The 26,609-nt window shown below is 50.1% G+C and overlaps 1 protein-coding gene and 1 long non-coding RNA gene across 4 annotated transcripts; one reads left to right on the top strand and one right to left on the bottom strand.

Moving 5' to 3' along the window:
• Nucleotides 1-1,566: 1,566 nt before the first annotated feature.
• On the bottom strand, nt 1,567-20,835 carry LOC117716822 (uncharacterized). Of its 2 annotated transcripts, none has more exons than XR_004607841.2 (4): nt 18,402-20,835; nt 15,004-15,157; nt 5,010-5,096; nt 1,567-3,416 (listed from the first exon to the last, which is right to left on the bottom strand). It is a non-coding gene; the product is annotated as an uncharacterized LOC117716822 (long non-coding RNA). The 2 variants fall into 2 exon arrangements; XR_013113382.1 differs by having other exon boundaries at nt 15,004-15,083; nt 18,402-20,814.
• On the top strand, nt 8,404-25,612 carry Six3 (SIX homeobox 3). Of its 2 annotated transcripts, XM_076942400.1 has the most exons (4): nt 8,404-8,602; nt 10,780-13,712; nt 21,505-22,348; nt 24,092-25,612. In XM_076942400.1, the coding sequence occupies exons 2-4, from the start codon at nt 13,580-13,582 to the stop codon at nt 24,282-24,284; spliced, it is 1,170 nt and encodes a 389-aa protein (XP_076798515.1). In that variant the 5' UTR covers nt 8,404-8,602; nt 10,780-13,579; the 3' UTR covers nt 24,285-25,612. The 2 variants fall into 2 exon arrangements, with proteins under 2 accessions (XP_076798515.1, XP_076798516.1); XM_076942401.1 differs by lacking the exons at nt 8,404-8,602; nt 10,780-13,712 and adding an exon at nt 13,772-14,109.
• The last annotated feature ends 997 nt before the right edge of the window (nt 25,613-26,609 follow it).

Raw genomic sequence — 26,609 nt, forward strand, 5'->3', positions numbered from 1 at the left:
TATGAGAAACAGATCTCTCAGGAGGCAGGCTTCATTGAGCACATCATTTGGGGGAACAAAGGGGAGTGGGTAGATGTTTTCAGGGTGCGTGTATGTCATTGTCGGGGGCTGAGATCCTGGGAATACTTCAAGGGTGGCAGTTGTAAGGTTACTTGAGCCAGGCAGGGAGGGAATGGTCTTCATCCAGGACGGCTCCCCTGCCACATGGCTCCTTGGCCCCACATGGTGGCACATGCCTTTAATAGCAGCACTCAAGACAGCAGAGGCAGGTGGATCTCTATAAATTCTGGGCCAGCCTGATCTACATAGTGAATTTCAGGCCAGCCAAGCTACATGGTAGATCCTGCTTATACCACACCCCCAAAAAAAGAAAGAAAGAAAGAAAATCACTCCTGAGTACAAGGCTTGCCTAACATGTGTGAAAACAGGGGTTCAATTCCCATCAGTTCAAATAAAAAAAAAGTCTGAACTCTGTTTTTTAATGGGTTCCAAACTGATATAGAAGCCCACCCCTTCAGCAATCTGGTTTGATTGTTTACCCTGTCAAAACTATACGGACAACTGAATTTTTTTCTTCTGTGATGTCCTAGTCTTCTCATAGCTATGGGTGCAGACATTTCTGGTCTTGACGCGGTCTGGCATACAACCCATTCTCAGGAGACTAACGTCGGCTCTCTGCATTCTGCACATTTATTCTGCCCTACTATGCCTGACCACTGAGGATATACCTGACTTTCTTCCTTTGATCTAACTAGTATGTGAGCCGGGGTGAATAGGTTTAGTCCAGTCTGGAGAACTGCATTTCAGAAACAGGGGTTTTTTTTGTTTTGTTTTGGTTTTTGTTTTTTTTTTTTTTTTTCCAGCAACAGCTCAAAAGTGATCTGGTCTGTGGATTTTAGATGTTTAAAGTAACCATACGCTAAGGCTCTACACCAAAGCGCTGCACTTAGGAGGGGTTCCAAAGGGCTAAAAATAGAGGTAATAGTAACTCATGTAAAGAAGGGGGGAGAAATGCAAGGGAGAAGGCCCAGAGTGGTGTTACAGGTGACAGTGGGGGCGGGGATAGATGCAGTCTTCAGCATCTGGCCCATGACAACCATGACAGGTATAGTTTTTAGTAATACTATTCTTTCTCTTGTATTTAAAATTCTCTCTCCCCTACTCTTTGACCTTTAAGCATTGACTACAGAATCAATATTAATTGATTATGGTGCATTTGTTAGGATACAATATAGACATGCACAGATCAATCACTTCTCCCAACTACAGGGATGTCTTGGTCCATTTGGATTGCTATCACAAAATATCAGAAACTAAGGATTTGTGGTTCAGATGGTAGGGTGCTTACCTAACATGCCTAACACCATGGGTTCGATCCCCAGCACTGCCTAACCTTGGCACAGTGGCATACACTTGTAATTCCAGTGATGGAGAGGTAGAAGGTGGGATAATCAGAAGCTCAAGGTTATCCATGGCTACATTGCAAGTTTGAAGCCAGTCTAGTCTTTCAAGAGACACTTTCTCAAAAAATAAGATAAATTAAAGTAAATTAAAATGAAAACTGGGTACCTTATAAGGAACAGAATTTTATTCTGAACAGTTCTAGAAGCTGGGAATTGGATGGTCACAGGCCTGGCAGAGTCAGTGTTTGTGAGATCCAAATTTCTAGTTTACAGTGTGGAAGGGGCAAGATGTCTCTCTGAAGCTCGCTCATGAGATTCCCCGTGCAGGGCTGGAGAGATGGCTCAGCAGTTAAGAGCACTGACTGCTCTTCCAGAGGTCCTGGGTTCAATTCCCAGCAACCACATGGTGGCTCACAACCATCTATAATGGGATTATTGCCCTCTTCTGGTGTGTCTGAGACAGCTACAATATATTCATATACATAAAATATAATAATAAAAGCCACTGAGCTGAGTGCATTCAAAGGGGTAAAACCAGACTGAGCAAGTCCTATGCAAGGTTTAGTGGGCGCCTGTAGATCACCACTGTGAGTGTGGCACGGTTCTGACCAGGTGTAAGGCAGGGGAGGAAAATGCAGGCTTACTCATGGGTGATAGGAGTCTCTTGGCTCCAATTGCCTGCCATGCGCTCTGATGAGGGATGACTAAGTGGACAGGAGACGAGACATCTCAGTACCTCTCAACGGCTCCATTACAGCCAACCCTAAGGGACCAGGATTATGATTCAGAGTCAGATATCTTGGAGAGAAAGATGAAAAGTGTTATGGAGAAAGCTGAGTGTGTAGAGACTGTAAGTCTGCCTGGAGAGCCAGCTACGGGCTGTCAGTCAATTAATTAGAGTAACACATTGCTCACACCTAGCATAGTCTCCAAGTAGGAAACGAAGTAACAAAAAAATGGAATAATAATAATAATGTGGAATGAGAATAATAATAATAATAACAGTAATAGTAATAAAGAATTAACTGATACCTAATGTTTTCTCCTTGGTCTCTGCTTGCCCAGTTCTGACTGGTACAGCTTATAATTAGTCTCTACCTGCAGATGTGTGGTTCCAATGACTTGTGGATTAAGGAGAAACTCTAGAATTTCTCAGTACCTGACAAGTTGTAACGTGAAAAGCTACACTTAGTCCATTAAAGATTTTTCACGGTGACATTTGAGTGCAGCTTGAGAAATCTGTGCCTTGCCCTTCATCGTTCCAGGGCACGGGCGTTGGGAAGGAGGTTGCTATGAGGGACAAAACAAGAAGGGTTGCGTGTGTGGAGGGGATGCTGATAAATGTACTTCATTGAATGTCAGCAAATGTCACTTGAGAAGCCATTTGCAGCTACCAGAACACTCCCCCAAGACAACAAAGAGTAGCAAAAACAGGCAAAATGAACTGGGCGTCTTGCTTCCACATGAATAAGCAATCAGCCCTCTCAGAAGTTACACCAGAAAGTTGTTAAATCTTACAGAAGAAGCTTTTCAGCTATACTGACACATGTCTACATTACTGCAGAGGGTTGGGGGACCGTCTGAGGACATTGTGTCTGTGACTCCAGGTTTGACTTAATAGCCCCTCAGCTCTGTGGGTGCCTGTCTTTTGCATGTGGACAGACTGACTGCGTCTGAGGCAGGTGTTCTGGGTTCTTCCTGGCCAGTGTGCTGCTTCTGCAGATTCCAAGAGCCCCAGTTCCTTCTAATCTAGCTCTTCTTGCAGTACGAGGCAGGTGGTTGAAGGAGGAACCAGACAGGACTCTGTGATTTGACATCCATAGCAACCACTCAACCCTTCATTCAGAAACAGGACTTGAGTGGTGGCCTGCGTTTCTGTTTCATTCCTGGTGATTGGCCAATACTTAGAGCCTGTATGATTTGGGTTCAGAGCTTCTAGAAATTCTTTCAGAATTCTGCTTGGATCCATATGTTCCTCTCTTCCTCCTTAGCTTGGTGACTCTCCATGGATCACTGCAAGGAAATGAATGGGAAAGAAAGATGTTCTCAGGACAACTACCCAGGGAAACGGGAGACTCATTAAAGTGGAATTGCGACCCCTCTTCATTTTCTAATCTCTATAGGCTTCTTCCTCCCCTCAACACCTACACAGTGATCTAATTCTTACCTCCTCCTTTGTATCAACATTCCCAGAGCAGCCTGAACTGGTTGGCTTAGTGAAACTGCTGCACACACAACCTGCACACTCAGTGCCCATACGAGCTGAGGCCTGTTATTGGATCCTACCCCTGAATGTGGTAATGGACAGACTCTGTCCTCACACTGTTACAGTCTATGCTCTGACCATGTGCTCTGGCACTGAACACATTTTACAACCAGAAAGAGTTGGGCTCTTGGGAAAGTATGCTTCCCTTAGATGAACGCAGGCTTGGTACCTGGAGGAGTGGCTGGGTGGGTTCCTGTTTCACACTCAATTGTATAGCCTTTTATAGCCCTGTATCTCCTCCCTTTGAATTAGGTATTTCCTATGGAAGGGCCTTTGCTTCCATCCTAGACATCAAAAGACATGTTTATTATTGAAATTGAGTTGCTTTCAACTTGTTGACTTTTGTGACTAGTTTGAGAAGAAACTTATTTAGGGAAAGGGGAAGGATGGGGAAGGAGGGAGAAGGAGGGAAGGAGCAGGAAGAGAGGTCTCTGGAGGTGAAGGCCAAGGTGAAGGTGACAGACAAGCCGAAAAGATATATCGCCAAGAGGGAAGACAGAAGAAATGTCCTGCTCGGGTAGGATCATGGCACAGGCTGGGACCTACTTTACTCAAATAAAAGGTTTTTCTGAACAGTCAGTGCCTGCTGTATCCCAGTGTGATTTTTGTCTCAGGATCAAAGACTCACTTTCCGAAGAGAAATCAGGAGAGGTGTACATATCTCATCTTGTCAGGATTATTCTTTTTTCTGCTTTTTGTTTTCCACTTTGGGTTTTTCTTTTTTTCAGACATGGTCCCATGCAATCCAGGCTAGCCTTGAACTTGCTATGTAGCCAAGGCTGACCCTGAACTGCTGACCCTCCAAGTGGTCACACTTGTGGTCCAAGTGTGGGGACCACAAGTCTATGCCACCACAGCTAGAATAAACTTATATCTCAGAGTTTAAACTAGTAAGCATTTATTTCTTGGAGAAAAAAATGTTCATAATTGGTCAATATCACCCAAATCCTGGCATTTCTAGAGATAAGAGCTAAGAAATAAATAAATAAATAAATAAATAAATAAATAAATATCTTCATTGTGTGTGTGTGTGTGTGTGTGTGTGTGTGTGTGTGTGTGTGTGTTCAAAGAACCAAAACAGAGATTTATATCTCTCAAGTGAGAAGCTACTTTGGGTTAGAGCCTTTATCTGGCCCATTCCCAGACCCATCCTCCATTGGCCACTTTGGAATCTGAGATACATCAAACAAAACATTGAGTTGGCACTAAATGAGGAGGGGTATTCAAAATGCAAAATTCCTAAAAGCCGCAGTGTCTTCTTACTCTTGTAAAGTTGGAAACGGGGCAGCAACGGTGGAATATCCATTCACTCAGGTCTCTGAACAAGAATATGCACTCACCATGCGATGCCAGCAAACACAGTTTGTCAGCCCCAGACATCAGCAACAGCCTCACACTGACTTCCCTGCTTGGCCTCCAGGATGGGGCTAGAACATTAACATTAAAGCGGGTATTAGGCTGAGGGCAGGTGGGTCATCCCTAGGACACATGTTCAGAGGTGTATATAAGGTTTCTTTTTTTTGGAAAAAATGTCATTGGCTCCTTTACTGGATTGTTTGAATAAACATTTATTTGCCCACCTTAGGTCAGATGTGATGTTGTGGCTGAAAAGGATACCAACTCCTCTTAGCCACTCCACTCCTTACCATTTACACTCAGGCTAGACCTTTGGTGTCCAGTTCAAACTCCGCCTCTTCCAGGAAGCCAGCTGAGATTTCTCCTATGCTGGCCCCTGTTTGTTCCCAGGAAGACACCTGCTGTCTTCTACTGTACATGTCCTTTCCCCAACGCACATCAGAGAAGAGAATCTAGTGCATCTCCTCATCACTCAGTTGGTTTCTCCTAATCAGCTCTTTGAAATGGGATTTGGGCTATTTGTTATCTTCCAAACACACTGAGATTTAAGCCATTTGGGTTTAAATATATGGAAACCAGTCTTCTTGGCTGTGGGGATATTTACATTCAGTGTATAATAGGAAAATTCAGTTGAGGAAAGGCATATGGGCAGCCATCTGGCTTCTCTGGGCACACCCTGTAGTAGGGGAGAAGTCAGGGGATGTTGGGTGGGCTGGGAGGCTGAATAACCCAAGCAATTGTGTCGCTCTGTCCTTTGCTGTCAAGTGTTACATTTACTTGGTGTTACTATTAGGTATTAGAAGCCATGTCCTACAACCTCGGTGTTAAGTGTGCCTTAGAGACTGGGGGCTGACCTCTCCTGCAGATAGAATGGGGTAGACATGAAAGAGTTCCCATTCGGTTTGGGGTCTCCCAGCATCAAAGCAGCCAGGTTTCCTCAATACAATGAATAACTTCCACTGTTTCTGCAGGCAAAGTTTGGGCAGGAATTAGCTGCAGTTTCTTTTATCTCTGCACAGGTGGTCACAGAGGACAGATGCCCACATCAACAACCACACACCACTGGTTTCTCTATTGAAAACAAAGTGTTACAGGAGGTTTCCAAATGATAACAATGGCCTTTGATAAAGTTCCTTTCTTTCCTTCTTTCTGTTGAGAATTCCCTTCCTTCCTTCTGCTACCTGTTGTTCTCATATAGGCCTTTCAGAAAAGTATCTTAATGCAAATTGTCAGTCTTTTTAATAGAACAAACAGGCAGAAGACTTTGTGCCCAAGACAAATTATCATCCAGAAGAAACCATGATTTACCTCACTTGAAAACCGTACGGTTTGAAAAGCTTGGACAACTATTACTATGTTTACTAAAATAATAATAATAATAATAATAATAATAATAATTTTTAAAAAACAAAAACAAACAAAAAAACCAAAAAAGAAAACAACAAAGCAACAAAACAAAAAAACCCTTTACCTAATAGAATTCAAAATAGCCCTTATTATTTTGAATGTTTCATTTCTGTTTTGTAAAATGCACATATTTTTCTGCCCAATCAGATTTAAAATCTTTGCTTCAATTTAAAGAAGATGATCTTTAAAGTTTTTAAAAAATAAAGAATGGTTGGAAAGATTTTCCTTTTTCAGACAGCTGTTTAAAAACACATATACCCTCCACTTACTTCAGAGAGCAGAACAGAACAGCCATGTATGCCCAAAACCTGCTTTCTGAAATGGCACAAATCCGTATGTGAGCATTTCTGGAGTTATTATGCTGCAGAAGCGGTGAGATTTCCTACCAAGGAAATCTGAGGGAGAAGTACCAAAGTCTAGGGAGCACTGAAGAGAATTTTAACATCCAAACAAAAGCAGAATTACCATCACTAGGCATTCTCTTGCCCAGAGGAGAAACAATTAATAATTTGCATATGCTCATGACACAAATTAAAGACAAAAGACCCCTCAAGGGCTGTGGTTACCACGCAGCTCTCAGCGTGATGCAAGGTTTCAGCTCTAAACTGCTCTAGCTTCCAAATGAATAGCATTAAGCTCCATAACCAAAAATAGGGGTTGTGGGCCCTCTGGCCTATTCCCACTGTAGAATCCTGTTCCCAGTCAGAAACATCTCCCAATCTCCCTGTGAGCTTCTAGGCAAACATAATGTATAGTCCCAAGGGGAAAAAATAATGTATATACTTTGCCCTTTTTATTTTAATGGCCAAACATTGTAATGCTAGCTAAATACAAATTCTCATCTGTTAATAGGTTCTTTTAGTTTGTAATAAATAGAAATGCTAATGACTAAAATTTGGTATTTGGTATGCATTAGCTTTTGTGAGCTTTTCTTTACAGCCCTCATTGACATGCAATATGGCAAGCTTCCTTTGAAACATATTTATAAAATAACTACAGTATAATTAAACCAACAAAGCCATCTTTTAAGTAAGCTTAATAGCTCAGGGTTTTTTTTTTTTTTTTCATCTCAGTAAAAAAATTATTTTAAAAAGAAAAAGAGTTATGTCTCAATCCCACTGTACATTTTATTCTGTGCATCTAATATTTCCTTTGCAGCTACAATCTGTGCATATCTAATTCTTTTTGACAACCGTGATTGTTAATACAGAGCTCATGAAAGATAGACTTCATAGCTTCTTCAACAAGAGTAGAGTTTTTTTGTTAATGGAAAGTGTAACATATCTTGACAGATACAATATATAAGATGTGCTTTTTTTCCCCTTTAATTGTTAATTTTGCTCTGCTGAATACAGCCGATATGGCAGGTGATAATCAGAGTGGATGCTATTCTATACAACGTAACCAAAAATATTTTAATGATATAAATGCAATAGATAAATAAAGGGAATTATGTTTAATTTTGCTTCCCCGTACTTGCAGTTTTTGTTGTGGTTGCTGAGGCTACGGGTTTGTGTAACAGAAGAAACCATGAGTTGCAATGCACCCTTTCTCTGCCCTTGACCGCTTCAGCATTCCGGGTGCGCAGGGCCCGGCTGAATGCAAAATCGGGATACACAGTGGCTCGAGTTCACCAAGTTTTGTGCAGTTTGTAAGCCCTTCCACTCTCCCCAGAATTCCACAGCTTGAGACTGGAGCCGCTAGAGCGTCCTCAAGCCTCTCTTTTGCCCCTCGGACCTCTCCTCTCTGCCCTACACTCTTCTTTTCCTTCTTAGGAAACTCGGTCCTTGTGGCCGAGGAGCTGCCGAATACTCTACGCAACCCCCACCCCCAACCCCTGCGCAGAGAATAAACACAATTGACACCACTGTTATAATCTTTATTTAAAACAGTTTCCAAGGTTACAAATTGCAGTGCCTCGTATGCAACAGGTTCATCCGAAACGGTATCATTACAGATTAACTGTAATGTGTAGGATTAAAATAAAACATAAGGGATTAGGTAAAATGGGTGATGCTTGAGAAATAACGCCCAAGCGCATCTCTGCTGCAGAGGGAACCTGTGAAGACGCGGGGCTTTAGGAAGCCGCGGAGCACTAAGCTGGACCCTCGTTCTGCAAACGGTCAGGGGCGTTGGTTCTGGAAGGACCAGAGCGCCTAGAAGCTGGGAGGTAGGTGAGCCTTCTAGGGCTCCGGAGAGGAGACACTGGGCTCCCAAGAACAGGAAAAGCCAAGGGCCGGGGAGTGGGGGGAACTATACAAGTGGACACCGCAGGCAGGCCTGTGGTCCGGCTTGGGGCGACAGACAGCGCGGCGCCAGGGACACGGTCCCATTGCCTTGCAAAGGGCCCTGCAAGCGGAGAGGGGAGCATACCTGGGGGGGGGGTGTGTGTGTCACTGGGTTTGCACGTAGGACTGACATGATATTCAAGGCCCAAGCTTGAAGGGGTCTCAGACGGAGTCCTTCTGTCCATCCTTTCTGTTGTCCCCACTCTTTGACCGCGTCGGAAGCTCAGGAGCCGCCACTCGAGCCACGTGCACTGGTCTAAGCCCAGACCTTGGGCCTTCACAGCCCACTGAAGTCCTGAACCATTCCCGGCACCTCCCCTGCCCGATGATCTTTGTGCCCTCTGGCTCCAGGAAGACCTTGGAGCCCTCCTGTCCCCCCTGCTTCCTGCAGAACCAGAGCTGGCGGCGAGGCAGAGGCTGGACTGTAGCCTGAGCTGGGCCACGGCCTGGGACAGCTGACGCAGCCTCAAGGGCTATTTGTGCGTCTGGGTGGAGGGCTCGGGGCTGGAAAAACAAACAGGACCACTGCGCAGGGACTTGGAGGCTGGCTGGGGGCTGGAAGGAAGTGTGCAATGTGGTCAGAGAGGGAAACAAAGGCCGATCCCCAGCCCGGTCACCCCGTAGTGACCCCAGACCCACCCCGCTGAGTCGCGGGGCTCCCGGGCCTTTACTCTGAGCCGGCCGCGCAGCTCGGCCAGCGCCCACCAGGAGCTCCGAGGGCTCCGAGCCACCGCTGTCGCCGCCGCCTCTCCATCGCCTGCTCTCCCGCGTCCGTGGAGACCCAGCGGGCAGCCTGGCTCGAAGGCGCGATGGACAGAACAGCAGACAACGAAGCCTCATCCCACTACGGAACACCAATCCACCAAGGCTTAGAGAAAACCGTGTGGCTAACCTTTATCAGAGAGCCAGGCGACTCTGGGTTCACTGAAGCCATAGCAGTGCGAGCAGTCAGGGAAGAGGAGAGTGAGCTCCCAGGTGGAAGAAAGTAGAAGAAAGCTTGCGAGAGAAGGGCCCTGGCTAAGGCGCCAACGGGAAGGGGCTTCTGCAAACAGCTGTTCCTCATACATATTTCATTACACAATCAGATAATGCGTCCCACTACCTTCTCAATTATTCACAGATAAACATTTTCAAGACGTTTTGACATCTGTCTTGGTGCCTGCTATTAATTTAGTAATCACTGTAGTTAAAAATGTATGGGATTTTTTCCGTCGGAATACCTCCTCTCTGAGCCCAGTATTGGGCTGCGGCAGAGAGTCCGGGGCCCTCTGGGAGTGAAGACACCTTGGGAGGTGAGGCCCCATCTCTAGAGCAGTTGATGCTGTTGAGGAAAGGATTAAAGGAGTGTCTGGTTTATTTTAATTTATTCTTGAAAGTAATGACTGTGATATCACACACACACACACACACACACACACACACACACACACACAGAGCCAGGTACTATCCTATGACAACTCTAGACCCACAAGGTGATTAGCCCTTTGCCCTGGGCAATGGAAATGGTTTGGTTCATCCAAGCATCAAGAGTTGTTAAGAAAGAGTGGACAACCTGAGAGGAACACATATATGCACATGTATATGTGCATAGACTTATAGGACAGATTTATCAAGGCACAAAGAACAAAAGCCGAGCAAGTACAGGTGCTACCAAGAGGTCACAGACCTCTGAAGTTTTACCCCTAGTTCTGTGTCCTGGGCAGAAGGCAGGAGGTAAGAAAGAAAACACATTACATCCTGGAAAGTGTGGATCAGTCGGGATTATGAGAAAGCAGTTGGTCATTGAGAGGCAAATGTTACCAGTGTTCCAGCTAAACTGCCCAAAACAATTTTTTTTTAAAATTAGAGTTTGAAAATTGTCGTAAGACTAGAAAGTCAGAGGAAACATTTCTGGTTCTAGAATGCTGTGGTTTGTTGTGAGAACGGATCTAAACTTCTTAGAGACGTAGAACATGTTCAAAGGCAACCAGTTTCTTCGTGTTCTGACTCCTAGCTAGAAGGAACCAAAGCCACACTTGGCTCTGAGGATGATGCGTCTGTATTCACTTCACCCTTTCAGTCACAGTCTCTTCCTGAGGAGCATCAGCAGGTGACTCCCATTTGGGGGTGAGAGAAAAGCAACCTGGAGAAAAATAGCTTTGAAAGAAACTGCCCTCCCAAGAAAGATGAAGATTACATGGCCTGTAAGTTGATTTTCACAGTTTATTGTTCAAAACACAATCAAGAACAAACTCAACTAAAATGTCCAGGAACGAGATGTGTCTTGGAAAAGTGTAAGAGCTGTTCACAAAAGGGAGGAAAATTCTTCTCTATTCATGGGCTCCATCTCTTGTCTCTTCAGTGGACAGTTACATCTGTTGCAATGTGCCCTGGGCACAGCAATGTTCTGGGGTCACTTTGTCCTTACAACACAGGCTCTCTTTTGCTCCTTGGTGAGTGGTTATTAGACTTGGTGGCCCAGGAGGTAGCTCTCCTTCCCACTCCCTTCCTCCCTCTTTTCCTCCCTTTTCCTAGTCGTTCTTTTAAAGAAATGGTCCAAGACTCGTACTTGCTACTTTTAGAGGGAAAGGCTCAGAGAATGAACTCAAGAGAGGACATTGGAAGATGAGGTGAGGTTGGGAGGGGCAGTGGTGCTCTGAGTAGCCCCTGTCTCTTCTTAGAGGGAACTGAGACAGTCATTGTCTGGGACTGTTCCCTAGAATGTGCAGCAGAAGTGACAGAGAAAACGAGTCAGTACACCTTAAGGCTGGCCCCAGAACCACTGTGGAAACCCTGTTGGTAAAATCTCTGCCAGGTCAGGACCTGCCTGGCATAGAGGAAGTTGAAGTCTTCTCGGTATCTCACAAAAGAAAATTAATTAAATACATAATTTAGCTTAGTTTAGCTTATTCCTTATGGATTTATTTGATGTACATGGGGTTGGGCTATAGGGTTGGGTTTTGTTGTTGTTGTTGTTGTTGTTGTTGTTGTTTTGTTTTGTTTTGTTTTTCCCTCAGATCGCAGAGGAGAAGGGTAAAAACAAGGCTTTCCCCTTATCTGGAAGCTTCCTTAGAACTGAATGTCCCCATTGGAAACTGAGAATCTCTTGTCAGCTAGTGGAGGCCTGTGCTGTCTACTCAAACCCTATTCCAGAGCACAATTTTCCAGGCAAGGGGTGAAAGGGACAACAACCAACAGAAATAACTGAAGCAAAAAGAATCTTTCCTGTATTGCCCTCTTCTGGGTGTCTCCAACAGAGCAGGCGGAGAGCCCAAAGGCAGCCTCTTGGGTGAATCAGTGCTTGCTCTTTTCTTCAGAACATGGCCTGAAACTTTGCTTACAGAAGATTCGACGAAGATTTTTCTCCAGGGCCACTGGGCAGCTTGCAGGAAGTACTGTTCTCTGGTTGAGCCCACTCTCCTTGGCTTCCTGTACATCTGTGTGCATGTCTGGGGGGGGGGGGTCACTCCATGTGGACTCGGTAGCTTTTGTCTGTATCTGGACAACAGGGTATGTGTCCATGCATTCGATCTATTCCTTAGACACCTCTTTATTCCTCCAGTACTGATGTTAGCGTTTCTATACGTTTTCTAAGTGTGTTCTCGCACACTTACAGTGTGAAGACCTTCTGTGGATGCCAGATGAAGAGGAGACCTTAGGGATCTGAGTTGGGAAGAGAAGGTGTATGTACAAAGGAAGCTTCTGGACTTTGGGTGAACTGTGAGGTTGGTAAGTTTCCTAGGCACCCTAAGCTTTTTTTTTTTTTTTTTTTTCACACCTTCCTCTACCCTAGTAAGTATGCTAACCGTTTACAAGAAGGAGCAACTCTCTGCCACCTTACAGGATGAATTCGGGACCTGTGCGACCAGCTTTTAGAACCTCCCCAGGTGGACACTAGCACCGAACAGCCAAATTAAGAAGCAAGTGAAATCTTAGCGTCAGCTGGCATCCGCGGCCACTGCCGTCCTGTGTTGCCTCGGGGCCCAGGACAGTGCAGAGGCTCCGTAATTAACCTCAGCGAGCCTTTAAGCCAGCACCCGAGGTTAGGGAGAGAAACTCTCCTTTCTGGCGTCCCAGGTGCAGCTGCACTTACAACTGCAAACTAGCAGGGCCCGCCCCCTCGGCTCCTCCTTAAGCCCTCACCCCAACTTTAAGCTCCCAGTAGGAAAGCCAGAGTTAGAGTCACTGTCTCCCTCTAGGCACCGTAGGGCAAAGCCACTTCTCAGGGTCCCTAGAGGGACCTAAGGTCCTAGATAGCAGAGGCAACAGAGTATTGAAAACAGTTATCCCAAGTGTCTAAACAACCCTAAGCGATGTATTCCTCCGCCGCCTTCTCTCCTCTGGCCTGGGCAGGCTGTATTAAGGGTGTGAGTGCACAGGTTCTCGTGCTGTTGGAAGGAGCTTCAAGGAATCTTCTAGATGTGAGGTTTTTTTTTTTCTTTCTTTCTTTCAGCGATTGACGATGTCTTGCAACTAACTTCAGGTAGTGTATTCTCAAAGGACGAATATTAGTCCGATTGTCGGCCTTTGAGTTTTTCCTGCGCGTTGGCGCTGCGTGAAGCTGCCACTCCCCCTCCCTCAAGCAGCCTTCGTGGCCGAGTGAAAGGGCCAGGCAGGCCCTGAGATCTGTATGGCTGAAGTCCTTAATGCTCACTCCAGAGATCTGATTCAAAGGTCCAAGCTGTTTGGTAACCTTGCAGGGTCAGGAAGGAGAAGGATATCTTGATAACCACTTCATACTCACGGCGGGGAGGCGTTCTAACCGCGACACCCAGGACCTTCGGACCTAACTGCCTTGCAATCTCACTCCCAACCCAATCTGTGATCCGGATTGGCGGCGGCGTGTGGGAGGGCTGCTGAGGGAGTTAGGTTGACACAGGATGGAGGTGGAGGTGGAAAGAGGGAAGAAAAAGAAGCAAGATTGGGTGAGGATGCGCAGATGGGTGAGAATGAGGTGGAGATGGAGTTGGGGTTGCATCGCAGGGCACCAACTATTCACCCTTCTATGGAGAGGTGCGTCTGGCTGCTCCATTACCCCCCCCCCAAATAAAGCTAATGATGTAGTAATTTAGGAGGGGTGAGGGGCTGAGCGGAAAGGAGGGAGGGGAGAGGATGGGGGCACGCCCGCCCCAGGAGAGAAAGCAAACAGCTAGCTGTAGAGGCGCCGCCGCAGTTCAGGCTTCCCAACAGGTTAGCTAGCCTAGGATCCACCCGGTATTTCGCAGGAAGGGGGGGGGGGGGGCGGCGTTGAGCTAGCTAGAGGAGGGGAAGCTGTCCTGGAGGACAGAGGGAGGGAGCGAAAAAGAGACAGGAGCTAGAGCGCGCGGAGCCCTTTGAAAGGATTTACACTTCCTAATGAATATTTATCCGCCACTGCTACACGCTCCCAGCTTCTCTTACCTTTCTGCAGGTAAGATCCTCCCTGCTCCCTTACCCTGGTGTGTGTATGGGTGTCATCTCGGTTCTCCCCTCCCCCCTGACTCGGGCGCGGGTGGTCAGTCTTTGGGCCGGCGGGGTGAGATGTGGAGTAAGGTGGCTTCTCTGTGTGCGATGGACCCCGCACAAAGTGTGTGTGTGTGGGGGGCTACCTGTGTAGAACGAGAGAGAGAGAGAGAGAGAGAGAGAGAGAGAGAGAGAGAGAGAGAGAGAGAGAGAGAGAGAGAGAGAGAGAGAGAGCTTGTGCGCCCCCGAGCGCGCGTCTGCTCCGCGCGCATTAGGAACAATTTTGGACTTTTCTCTCGGACGCCCTGGGTCTCTTGCCTTTGCCTTTCTTTGGTTCTCCTCCCCCTCTTTTGGCCTCTTCTACCTCCTCCCCCACCCCACCGCTACCCTGGGTTGCAGAACCACTCCTCTGCCCGGCTTTGTGCCGCTGGCGTGCATCCCTCCAAGCAGGTTCTCGTGTCTCTCACAAAGAGGATGGAGAACTCTTTTCCTCTGTGACCCCTACATCAAGACCGCTAGTCTTTCCTGCAGGTTCAAACACTGAGATTCTGCTGCGCGCTCTGCCTCCTTCCCCCTCTTGGGATGTAGAGGCTCAGTGCAAGAAACTGAGAGTAATCATTGGTGATTGGAACTCTGGGGTACCGGGTGGAGCTTCACAAGGGGTCTACTAACCGGGAGCCGCGAGCCAGAACACCCCATGGTAGGGCGCTAGTACCCTGCCACCCCGCCCCCCTCCACCCGAGCCATCGCTGGCGGGAGGAGCCCAGCGAACTCGGACCCGCCTAGGGGGAAAGAGGGAGGGGAAAGGGAAGGGGTCGGGGAGGAGCTGATGATTTACACGGAATTCTTTAAACAAACTTACCCAGCCACCTGTTGAGAATCAGTCTGGGGTCGGCCAGCTCCGGATCTGCTCGAAGTGGACACACAAAAGCAAAAGCCAAGCTGGGAAAATAAATTTCTTTGGCTGTGCCAGACGCGGCGGGTTAGGCTAACAACCATGCGCTAAGGTAGCAAGGCTGTAAGATCCAAGAGGAGGTCGTTGCAAGAAGACCCACTACTCCAGCGTCTGCCCCTACCCCACGCCTCCTCAGCTTAGAGGCCAGGGACTCAGAGCTCGTGAACTCGGCGCTCAGGGCTCAGCACCCTCAGTTCAGCTTAAGCTGCGGCAGGTCTTCTAAGCCCTGCTCAGAAGTCAAGAGCAGCAGCGCCGCCGCTCCTCGCAGCCTTTCACGCTGCAGCCGCTTCTTATTCTTGTGCCTCGGCCTTTCTGGGCGCCCCGGGACAAAGCCCCCAGAACTCGGTCGCTCCCTTCCCGCTAAATCCCCTTCGGGGTCAGTGCGCTACCAGCCCAGGGCCGCACGCCTCTCCTGCTAGCCGTGTGGCTCTTAAAGAGCCCCACACCCCTCCGCCCTGCGTGCTCCTTCGACCCCCGCCACCCCTCCCCTCTCCTCCGGATCTAGCCCCCCACGCCGACGCCTGATGTCCCTGCTGCCCCGACCCAATGCCCGTGGACTCCCAGCCCCCTCCTTTCACCTCCTCCCCTGAGCAGGCGGTGGGCCTCGAACTGAAGTCTACCCTCCGTTTCAGGTCTCCCTTCTCTCCTAGACCACCCGCCCCTGACTTTTTTTTTTTTTTCCGCTGCTTCTGCCCTTAGAACGGATCGTGACCTGGACACTACTGTTCCCCAGCTCAAAGATGATCCTAGAGTTTGTGCCTGGGCTTGGTTTGGGGGGTCGTGGAATGGAAAGGGGGCTGGGCACGGGAGTGAAGCTGAATGGAAGGAGGGAAGGAGGAGGGGCCAGTCAAATAGACTTAGACTCGAAGGCTCTTCTATCCCAGGACCTACACTGGTCTTCGGCAGGAGTTGAAAGCTGGCATCAAATGGGGTCTTGAGGTTGGTTAGTAATCTCACCCTGGCCAGCGTAGGAAGGTGGGGTGGCGAGCATATGGAGACAGGCTTCCAGAAAGTCCTGATTGGAGAACTGAGAGTTCCTTGCTCCTCAAACCCAGCAAGAGCTAGGGGTACGAAGAAGGGAGTGAGAGAACCTTGAGTTCCAACAGTCCAGGAGAAAGGGCAGTGTAGGCGAGAGGGCAGTGAGAAATGCCAACTCTTTCTGAGAAGCCAAGTGCAAGTTCTAATGGTTCCTCAGAGTAACTAGTTAGCCATGTTCCTTGGCCCAAGAAGAGGAGAAAAGGAGTGACTGCTTGTCCTAGTGGGTGACCGTCTCCACTTCCTTTCTTTCCATTTCCCCCTTCTCTCCTCCAGGTTTGTGTTGGGCCCCAGTCTTGCCTAAGGAGAGTGGCCTTTCCTGGGGTAACTTCTTCAGACCTCTCCAGGGCTAGAAACACTATGGAAGAGAGACCAGGCGAGGGATTGTGTGACGGCAAGTGTGAACCTGGAAGTGAGGGGGTGTGAGCAGAAGTGGTTTGGGGAACTGAACCTGTCCACCCTTTCTCAAATACAGACCTAGAGTTCTAGTTGTCAGGAAGGTTGGCCTCCCTGAAAGTGTGAGGCCTCCTGGGGAGAAGTGTGAGGCCTCCTGGGGAGACACTAGCAAAGGAATTTGAAGAAGGGAAATGGAAAGCTGACCCTCCCCTGTGTAGTAACCCTTCTGACGCTCTAACACTAGTCCAGATGCACCTTTAAGGAGCTGGGCTGGTTAATTGATTTACAGCTGGCCCTGTGGGGGAAAGTTCATAGTACACACGGGTGAGCTAGACCTAAAGGCTGTAAAATCCACCTCCCTACTTCCTCATACACACAACCATTTTTAGCTTGCATTCCGCAAATATCTGGTTCCTTTCTCCAGGGGCTAGATCACTGTGCAGCCAGCTAGACTGGGTTTGTGCCCACCCTCCTGGGCCTGGTGGTGGGAGGTGTTCAGGTCCTAGACGGAGCCAAACCCCTCTTGTTTGAGGATGTGGGGGGTGGAAGGGCCTTTAGCGGGCGGCGGGGCTCATTAGGCAGAGCGGGGTGCCGAGAGGTGCGCACTGCCGGCCCCAGAGGCCGCCTTTGAGTCGTCGGGGCGGCTTCATTAAGCAGCGCTAACAAGGCGTACAAATGCCGGGCCCAGCAGCTTTTTTGCAATGGTGGGGCCTTAGCAGGGCGCCAGGCTAATGAGGGTCACTCAAAGGGGCTGATCAAATATTCAAATTTCCCCTCACGCCAGGAACTTTTATGCACCGGGAAAGTTGAGACAACTGAGCTGTGTTTACTGTCCTGAAGGACAATTGCTCGAATCCCTGGTCCCCGGAGGCTAAGGAAAAGAGGGGAGCTAAGGGGAGGGAGCAGTTGTTGTTGTTGTTGTTTTTGTTGTTGTTGTTTAAAGGAAAGTAATCGGGGTTCTTGAAGGGCTTCGAGGCCTCCCCGCCTGAGTACTGCGCTCCCCTGCGCCCTCCCTGGCGGTCTGCGCCAAGCTCCTTCGTTTACTGCTTGCGGGGAGGCCCAGACCACCCGCTACCCAGCAATCTCAGTCTTCGGATGTCTAGAGCCCGGAAGAGGCGTTGCCCCCAGGACCAACCTTCCTGACTATTTGGGTCGGTTGTTCCGGGTGGAGCAAGGCGAACTGGGTGTAGCTGTCCCAGGCCTTCTGGGGCTCCCTTTCCTGGGCTTTCCCTATACTCTAAAAACAAGGAGGGAGTGTGCTTCTTGCAAAGTCCTCTGATTGTATTGAGACTTTCTCATTGCTGGCTTGGAGCTGATATTTGTAAATAAATGCCCAGCAGAGCAGAGTAGAACACCCCGCAATTCAAATGATCCATTTCTCCCCTCAACAACTGAACTCTAATCCTCTGATCCGGTAGGCCAGGGTTGTAAGGTGGCGGCAAATTTGTCTGTGCAGGTGACCCTGTGGGTACGTAGATCCACCAAGTCCCCAGTCCTGGAGTCTGAGAGGCCAGAGAGAAAGAGAACTCTAGCTAAACCCCTCGGGTTTTGTGGCTCTGAGAGTACCGGAGTGCAGACGACTCTCGGCGTCCCACTCACTCTGAAAGTGCCTTGGGCTCAATTCAGAGCCCTCGCATTACCCACCCCAGATCAGTGAGAAAACCAGCCTGGGTCCTTTGCACCAGCTTCTCTCTCCAATGCTCAGCGAATGGGAATTTGGAGAAACTCCAGAGGACCACAGCCACCCTCTCCAAAAATGCACACAGCCAAACCTTTTAGATCAAGACTCTGCGGAGCCTCGGTGGGATCCAGTCCTAAGCATCAGGGACCACCCGCCCCGCCTCCCTGCTCAGCTCTCAGGACTCTCAACTTACCGGCTTCGGGAGGCAGCATAGTGCTTCCGGCCTGAACTGGAGAAGCGCTGGTGGCGTTGTGGCCAGAAGCTGGGCTCAGAGGGCAGGGCAGAGCCTTGCTTGCAGAGTGGCTCTCCGGGCTGCTGCGGGCCGGAGCGGGGTAGGGGCGCGCTCAGAGCTGTGCGCCTTGCCTGCGCCCTCCTCCCGGCTTAGCGCTTACAAGGCGCGGCCGCCAGCGATCTGCGGAGCCCCGCGGGCCCACGGGCGCCAGGCACTGGCTAGAGAACAGGGCCGTTCCCGAGCAGCATCTGTAATCCTTTTGCCTCAATTCTTCCTGAGTGGCGAGGGTTTTCGATTTCAGCGCTTTCGGCACAGCCCTCGGCACCTGCCCAGCCTCCCTCCAGGCCTGGATCCCCCCCACTCGGAGGCGGGGGATTGCGGGGATTGGGAGTGACTGGCCGGGTTCACCCGCCCGCCTGGCGCCTGGGTCCCCGGCTCCGGGGGATGCAGTTTCGGGGTCACGAGTTGCTTTCAAAAAGTTGAACACAATATTCGGAAACCCACCCGTAGGAATTCTCCCCCTCCACACGCGGCACAATACCCACTCCCCTCCCCTTTTTCATTCCTTCCTCCCCCCGCTTCCTCCTCCTGCCCCTTCTCCCTCCCACCTTTCAGCCTATAATCCTTCCCCCTACAAGAGAAAGGGGTCCGGAAGAAAAGATGAAGTGTCTGTTTTTGTGTCCCAACCTTTGGGCTCTTTCTGGGCCCGCGATGAGCGACCGCCCAGAGCTTCGCAGTTGAGCGGAAAAAGTATCCCTGGTCCAGATGAAGATGTTTGGAGAAAGAGACCGCCAAAGTGGGGCTCGACAGATCCACCTTTTAGGGGGAACATTCTTCTGCCCTGGTCAGCGAGCTTAGGTCCCCCACCTGCCTCCTGCTAAAAGAGCCAGTATAGTCCCCCTAGCCCAACCCAAACATTCGGTGTCACCCTCAAATCGGGTTTTGCACACCTCGGCCCTTTAGAACCTGGCACTGCCGGATCAAGGCCTAAGAAAGACCATAGCTTGAGCTTTAGGGCCTGCGACCATTTTGGCTCCAGCCTCCAGTTGGGTTCATGTTTAAATTCTCCCACAACTTCTTTTATTCCACTCCTTCCTCATTGAGATCTCCAGAGTAGTGTGTACCCGGCGCCGCGCCCCCAGATCTGCATCGGAATGTAGAAAAGATCTTTTTAAAAAAAGTTTTGAATTCCTCAATGATTTTTCTTCTGGAAAGGCAGCTTAGGATAATTATTTCAGCTTTATTGAGGGCAGATTAGTTGAAGTCTGGGCGCTGCGTTTCAATACGCGTTGTACATGGGCCGACAATGTGGGCATTGTTGGCTACTGTGTGTGAATCCATTCAACATATACACTTTTTAACACCAAACCGAATCCTGTCTAAATATACACAGTGCGTAGGGAAAGATGTCTCTGACCCGGACAAATCTGCGTAAATCACACTTGCATAGTTACAGAAGCCTCACAAAGGGAGGCCGGCCTCAAGATGCAGATTACAACTTCTCACAAGCAACATACCTAAGAATAAATAAACGCCCATGCCTGGCCTGGGGCTGTGGTAGCCGCAGGCAGGAAAGACCCTCTGCATTCTTTGAACAAGAGCGAGTCTGTTTCAGGGTTACAATATTGCTTTATGTATGGAGAAATTCGGCTTTTATTATCTATTATAGTTATTTACATTATGAGCAAACACTGAACTTTCAGGCCTTAGGCACTTACTCCGGGTGGCCTCTAAAGTTTCTGTATCTTTTGGGGGATGTTGGGCACGCCAGGGGTTGTACCCATGGATGTAGGAAAAGTGGGCATCCTTCAGACTCCCCATGGTCAAGAGTCCCTAGGTTTCTGGCCTCCTGTTGCTAGTCTACCTCTGTAGGAGGCAGCTGAAGTTTGGGGGTTGGGGAACAAAGAGGAGTTGCTTTTGAAGACAGAGAAAGTGTAGTGCTGTTTCCACTGTTTTACAATACGTGGTGATGGAAGAATTCGCCAATGCTTGGCTGTGCAACTAAGGGCGCTGGCCAGGGAAGCACTCCGCTTTCTTAGCCTTGGGTTCAACTTCCTAGGTACTAGATTCTGTCTCCCAAATCTAGGCTCCCCCAGTGGCTTGTTTCGTCATCTCTCCTCTTTCTTCCTGACCACTATCAGTGGTCACATAGACAGAAGGAGGTGGCTGAGACACCATGTGCAAACCTTGCCTGACCACCTGGTCCCCAGCCTCTTCTGAGGCTGCCTGGTGCTCCTGAGGCTGACAGCCTCTTTCTAACCCCCAAACACTCCTTGTAACTAATTGCTTACTGCATTCAACTACTCTATGCCTATTCCTTTTTGAATTTTTGGATCAAAACTTCTTTGAGCAGCGGGAGGAGGAGGAGGAGGAGGAGGAGGAGGAGGAGGAGGAGAGAGAGAGAGAGAGAGAGAGAGAGAGAGAGAGAGAGAGAGAGAGAGAATATTAAGAGTTGCAAAAGATTTTTTTTTAATTCTGTTTTGCCCTCTTCTCCCCCCCCCCCCCCTCCGGCTAAGTGGTAAAACCGTCCTTACGTTCTCAGTATTGATTGGCAGGGCTGACAGTGATTGGCAGTGGTTGCCGTGGCAACGCCACAACGACACGCCACAGACCAATAGAAAAGCGAAACAAAATGTTTCAATGCTGCACTCACTGTGGATTTAGGGGAGATATTATGAGGCTGTTGTCATTAGGGCGATTGCTGTGGAATCGCTGAATCTTGACTCGGCGGTGGTTGGCTCTCGCTCTCCTCTCGCTCTCCTCTCTCTCCCTCTCCCTCTCCCTCTCCCTCTCTCTGCCTCGGGTTCTCTCTCTGCGCGCGCGCACCGAGCCGCTCTTCTTCCTCCCTCTCTATGTGGCTGCGCGGGTGTGTGTGTATGTGGATGTGTGTGGGGTGTGGGTGTCCCTTACGTCCTTCCTCCTCCCCCTCCTTCTCCTTCTGCTCCCCCCTCCTTTCCATCTCCTCCTCCCCCCTCTCCTCTCCCTCCTCCTGGTCCTCATCGCCCCTCTCCTCCTCTTCCTCCCCTCTGTCTTCCTCTCCCTGAATTTTCTCCTCTCCTCTCAGGTCAGTCCATGGTATTCCGCTCCCCCCTAGACCTCTATTCCTCCCACTTCTTGTTGCCAAACTTCGCCGATTCCCACCACTGCTCCCTACTTCTGGCGAGTAGCGGCGGCGGGAGCGGTGCGGGCGGCGGCGGCGGCGCGGGAGGAGGAGGAGGCGGCGGCGGCGGCGGCGGCGGGAACCGTGCGGGAGGCGGCGGTGCTGGCGGAGCAGGCGGCGGCGGCGGCGGCGGCGGCGGCGGCGGCGGCTCCAGGGCCCCCCCGGAAGAGTTGTCCATGTTCCAGCTGCCCACCCTCAACTTCTCGCCGGAGCAGGTGGCCAGCGTCTGCGAGACGCTGGAGGAGACGGGCGACATCGAGCGGCTGGGCCGCTTCCTCTGGTCGCTGCCCGTGGCCCCCGGGGCGTGCGAGGCCATCAACAAACACGAGTCGATCCTGCGCGCGCGCGCGGTCGTCGCCTTCCACACCGGCAACTTCCGCGACCTGTACCACATCCTGGAGAACCATAAGTTCACCAAGGAGTCTCACGGCAAGCTGCAGGCCATGTGGCTCGAGGCGCACTACCAGGAGGCCGAGAAGCTGCGCGGCCGCCCGCTCGGTCCGGTGGACAAGTACCGCGTGCGCAAGAAGTTCCCTCTGCCGCGCACCATCTGGGACGGCGAGCAGAAGACCCATTGCTTCAAGGAGCGGACTCGGAGCCTGCTGCGGGAGTGGTATCTGCAGGATCCCTACCCCAACCCCAGCAAGAAACGCGAACTGGCGCAGGCCACCGGCCTCACCCCCACACAAGTAGGCAACTGGTTTAAGAACCGGCGACAGCGCGACCGCGCAGCGGCGGCTAAGAACAGGTTAGTGGCGGGGACTGCGGCCGGGCCGCAGCCTCTGGGGAAACGGGTTGAAACGCAGACGATCGGGGCATGGTAGGGGCGGCTGACCCAGCTCTGGAGAGGCTGCTGCTCTCTGGACAGTTAGAGAAGTTTCTGGTTGCCCTGGAACAGGGAACAACTGGCTGTGGTTTTATAGACTGCTTTGCCCCAAAAGGGCTTTTTATCAGGGCCAGCGCTGTGTGAGCATGCCTCTGGTTTCCTCAACCCACGGTGCCTGTCCCTAGGGGCCTTAGCCCCCTCGCGGGGCTCTTCAGCCCTGGCCCCAGCTAGAAGGTTGGGAAGAAGGGAAAACATTACTTGCTATCTCATTATTTCCGTGCACCGCAAAAGGGACGGGAGTGGGGTAGGGTGGGGGGAGGTGGTGGTGGTGGTGGTGGTGGTGATGGTGGTGGCGGCGGCGGCAGCGGCGGCTTAGAGGTGTCCATAAGCGTCAAAGAGGGGAAAGTGGGCCAGGGTTCCTGCCACAAAGAGAAGACCTGTGGCCACCATCCCTCCAGCTTTCTTCCCTGACACTGAACTGGAGAGGCAGGCCTGGAGTGAAGAGGCCTGGTGTGTTTAGTGCGTTCATGGGGAAAAAAGTGAACGCTTGAAGAAGCGTTAAGTCTCCCTATATCCAAGGAGCATCAGCTCCTCTGGTCCACTTATTCTGGAGGTGAGGTTGTGGCAGGCAAGTTGGTTACAGAGTCACAAAGTTGTTTTGTTCTGGTGGATCTTTAAAGCTTGACTGAGAGAAAGTAAACAGAAAAAAAGGAGAGAAAACTAGTCCAAAAGGAAGGGAGAGAAAAGTAGGGGGCTGGACAAGAGCTCTGGCTCAGAGCTTTGCTCAGTTTGAAAGGCACTAGGCCTAGGACACCGCAAGGAACAGAGGCCGGGCTGCTGACAGCTGCTGGTGGCTGGGGGCTTAGAGAGTGTGTGTTTGGTTTAGATGGCCCAGACCTGAATTCACTGCCCTCTCGTCTCTGCCTGTGGAGGCCACTTTTCGCCAGATGGGGGGAGCGCCCATGACCAGTGAAAGGCTTCCTTGTAGGGAGACACTTGGTTCAGGCAACTGCTTCTTCACCCGGAAAAGAGGCTGTCTATCCTTCCCTCCTGTCTTCTCTTTCTCCCCTTTTCTTCTCCCCCGCTCCCATCTTTTAGCTTCCAGCTTCTCTATTTTCTCTTCCCCGTATCCTGCGCTTTCTGCATAGGGATTCAGAAAGGAAAACGGTGGGTGCTCTGAGGAGAACCCCTACAGCTCTGGCTGTGTGTTTGGGAAGGCCGTGGCAGGAGTCTCTGTGGAATCCCTGATTCTCCGGGTCCAGTTACGTGAGCCCTCCGAGGCTGCGGAAGAAAAGCGAAGCTCTTCCTCGCTGTCTGCAGGTCCAGAGCTCAGCGCCCTTTGCTGCCTGCTCAGGTCTCCGCAGGAGGCTGGCCTGGGAGTCCACCCTTCTTCTGGGGCCGTCCCTATCTGGAATGCTTCCCTGGGCTAGGGAACCCGGAGCTCGGACTTGGGTTAGGAAGTCTCTGTGGTACTCAGGGGGCAACTGGGTGCCTGGAAGAGCACAGAGCGCAATCGAGGGCTGTGGCAAGGGGCATGCCACGCGGGAGGCCGCGGTTGTAGGGGAGTGTGGGACCAGCCGGGCCAGGCTCCCCGCGGTGCGAGCGAGGGGAGCAGGGTGGCGGGCCACCGAGTCAGGGCAGGCATGGCTCTCTTGTTCCCCGCAGGCTCCAGCACCAGGCCATCGGGCCGAGCGGGATGCGCTCGTTGGCTGAGCCCGGCTGCCCCACACACGGCTCAGCAGAGTCACCGTCCACGGCGGCCAGCCCGACCACCAGTGTGTCCAGCCTGACCGAGCGCGCGGACACCGGCACTTCGATCCTCTCGGTAACCTCCAGCGACTCGGAATGTGATGTATGATAGCCAAGGCCGCCCTCCTCCTCCCCCTCCTCCCCCTCCACCTTCCCTTCCTCTTCCTAACCCTGCTCCTCTTCCTCTTCTTCTACTCCATCCCTAGAACAAACCGAAATCAGGATACACACACACACACACACACACACACACACACACACACACCCACACACACACACACGTCCATACACACTCCCACCCCAGCAAAAAAATATATTTAAAAAACAAGAAAAATAAATTAATCTCAAACCATCAACAACCCCCCACCACCTACCACCACCATGGCCACCCCAAAGGACCGCGACGCCAACAGACAGTCACAAACGCTGATGTTGCGGGCAGAAAGCATAAAAGAGGTGACAATTGTATACTTTCTAGGACAAGCACGGCTTCTCCTTTTGGTTCCCACGGACCCGGCACCCCACCTGCATGACGATTTATTTGTATCTGGGAAAATATTCTCTCTAGTTTAAAATGATTTAAAGAGTCGACTATACAAAAAAAAAAATCAAACAAACAACAACAACAACAACAAAAACACCACCACCGCCGCCGCGACAAGACGACAAAAGCAAACAGACAAAAAGAAAAAAAATGTGACATCTCTGTTCTGAATTTGTTGTTTAAAAAAAAAGGAAAGAAAGAAAGGAAAAAACTCCTCGAGAGAAATAGCACATGTTTCTTCCTTCTGTTGCTCTTTTCTCCTTTAGCCCCCTCTCTCTCCCTCCCCATCTCTCTCTCTTTCTCTCTGTTTTTAAGTCCAAGTATTGGTCAAACAAGATGCAATTCTCTGTTTTTGTTCAGCCGACAATCATGCCCTTCGTAAGCACCTTTCTCTCCACTCTGTCACTGCCTGTGTGGGTACTGGTTATAAATGTGGAAAAAGAATAGTTATGACTGTAACAGATTTTTATTTTTATTTCAAAATTTTATATGAATTATGTATATCTTAATGATCAGTCATTTTCCCAGTTTGTAATATATGTGTAGAAATTGCTTGTATATGATACCTGCTCTTTCTCCTCTCCCTTCTCTCTCTCCTCCCTCCTTCCCGGCCCACTCACCTCTTTCCTTTTGGGGATTCTCAGCGTCGACTTGGCAGTCGAGGCTTGGCGAGGTGGTCAGGGTTAGAGCGAGAGAGAGAGAGAGACCCCGTCGCTAGCGAAAGCAGAGAGTGAGACCGTAGTATTCTTATGCAAAAGCTATTCAAGTTTTTCCTTGCCGCTTTGGAGGCCCCATTCACTCCCGTAGGGCGCTTTTACTGTTATCTTAACTGCGTGTTTATCTATATGTAAAAACTTTCTAAAGCAAATACAGTATTCTCCATTTTCTTATCACTCCCAGAGACTGGTGTTTGTGTCCGCCTTGGCAAACAGCTCCCGGGTGCAACAACCCAGCGTCCCGCTTGCTCTCTCTGGCTTGCGGGCCGCCAGAGCCGGGGAGGGGGAAGGATACCAAAGCTGGGTCCCAGATTTTTTTGGAAGTTGAGTCGAAAACTGGGAACAAACACTTGGTTGGGAAAAGCTCAAGCAGGATTTCGAGAGAAAGGCGAACAAGGCGTGAGGGAAGGGGGTTACAACTAGTTTCTTCCATGACAAGATGTCAGGCCTGAATCCTCCCCAGAGTGTTTTACCCTGGGATTGCTGCGTCTCGCGGCCCCTGTGAGGCCTTGGGATGTTTGGGAGCCTTCTAGTTGCCTGCTTTTTTAAAAGGAGAAACATTAAGGCTTCCTAACCCAAGCGACCGTCCTGAGCACAGCTGAAATTCTGTCTTCCTTGTATTTTTCTTTTAAATCTCTCTCCCTTTTTTTGAAGGAGGTGTAAGTTAGTTAACTATAGCCCAGGTGGAGAAGACGGGGCGGGGGGCGCTAGGTGGGGTGGGAGAAGGAGGCAGTTTTCTGACTTCAGGGCCTAAAATCTGGATGCTCTTCTTCACTTCTCCATTACCACCCTTGTCCGACTGAGTCACTTGCCTTAAGAATCTGGATCTATCTGTTTGGGGGGGAAAAAAAAGTCCTTGTCTTTTGGGATCACCTGCAGTCCCTTAGTTTCTAAGGGATTTTGGTTGGTTTGCATGGTTAAAGGAAAACCAGAAACAAAACAAAAAACACTACCCCTTGCTGACCATTTTCCTCTGCTGGCCCCAAGCTTTCCTGGCCCGCCGTGGCCGCACAATTCCCAAGGATAGCTGGCTGGGAGGGAGCGGTTCTGCTGCTCTGAGGAAGGGCCAAAGAGGTGATTTCAGAAAACTTGCCTTCACTTGAAAAGTCCAATTTCAAAGCTAGGAGGATTAAAAAGAAACCAGTCTGAAATTTAGCGACCGCTTCCAAACTAA

Source organism: Arvicanthis niloticus, chromosome 11 (genome assembly GCF_011762505.2).
Source record: "Arvicanthis niloticus isolate mArvNil1 chromosome 11, mArvNil1.pat.X, whole genome shotgun sequence".
In the NCBI taxonomy this organism is placed as follows: domain Eukaryota; kingdom Metazoa; phylum Chordata; class Mammalia; order Rodentia; family Muridae; genus Arvicanthis; species Arvicanthis niloticus.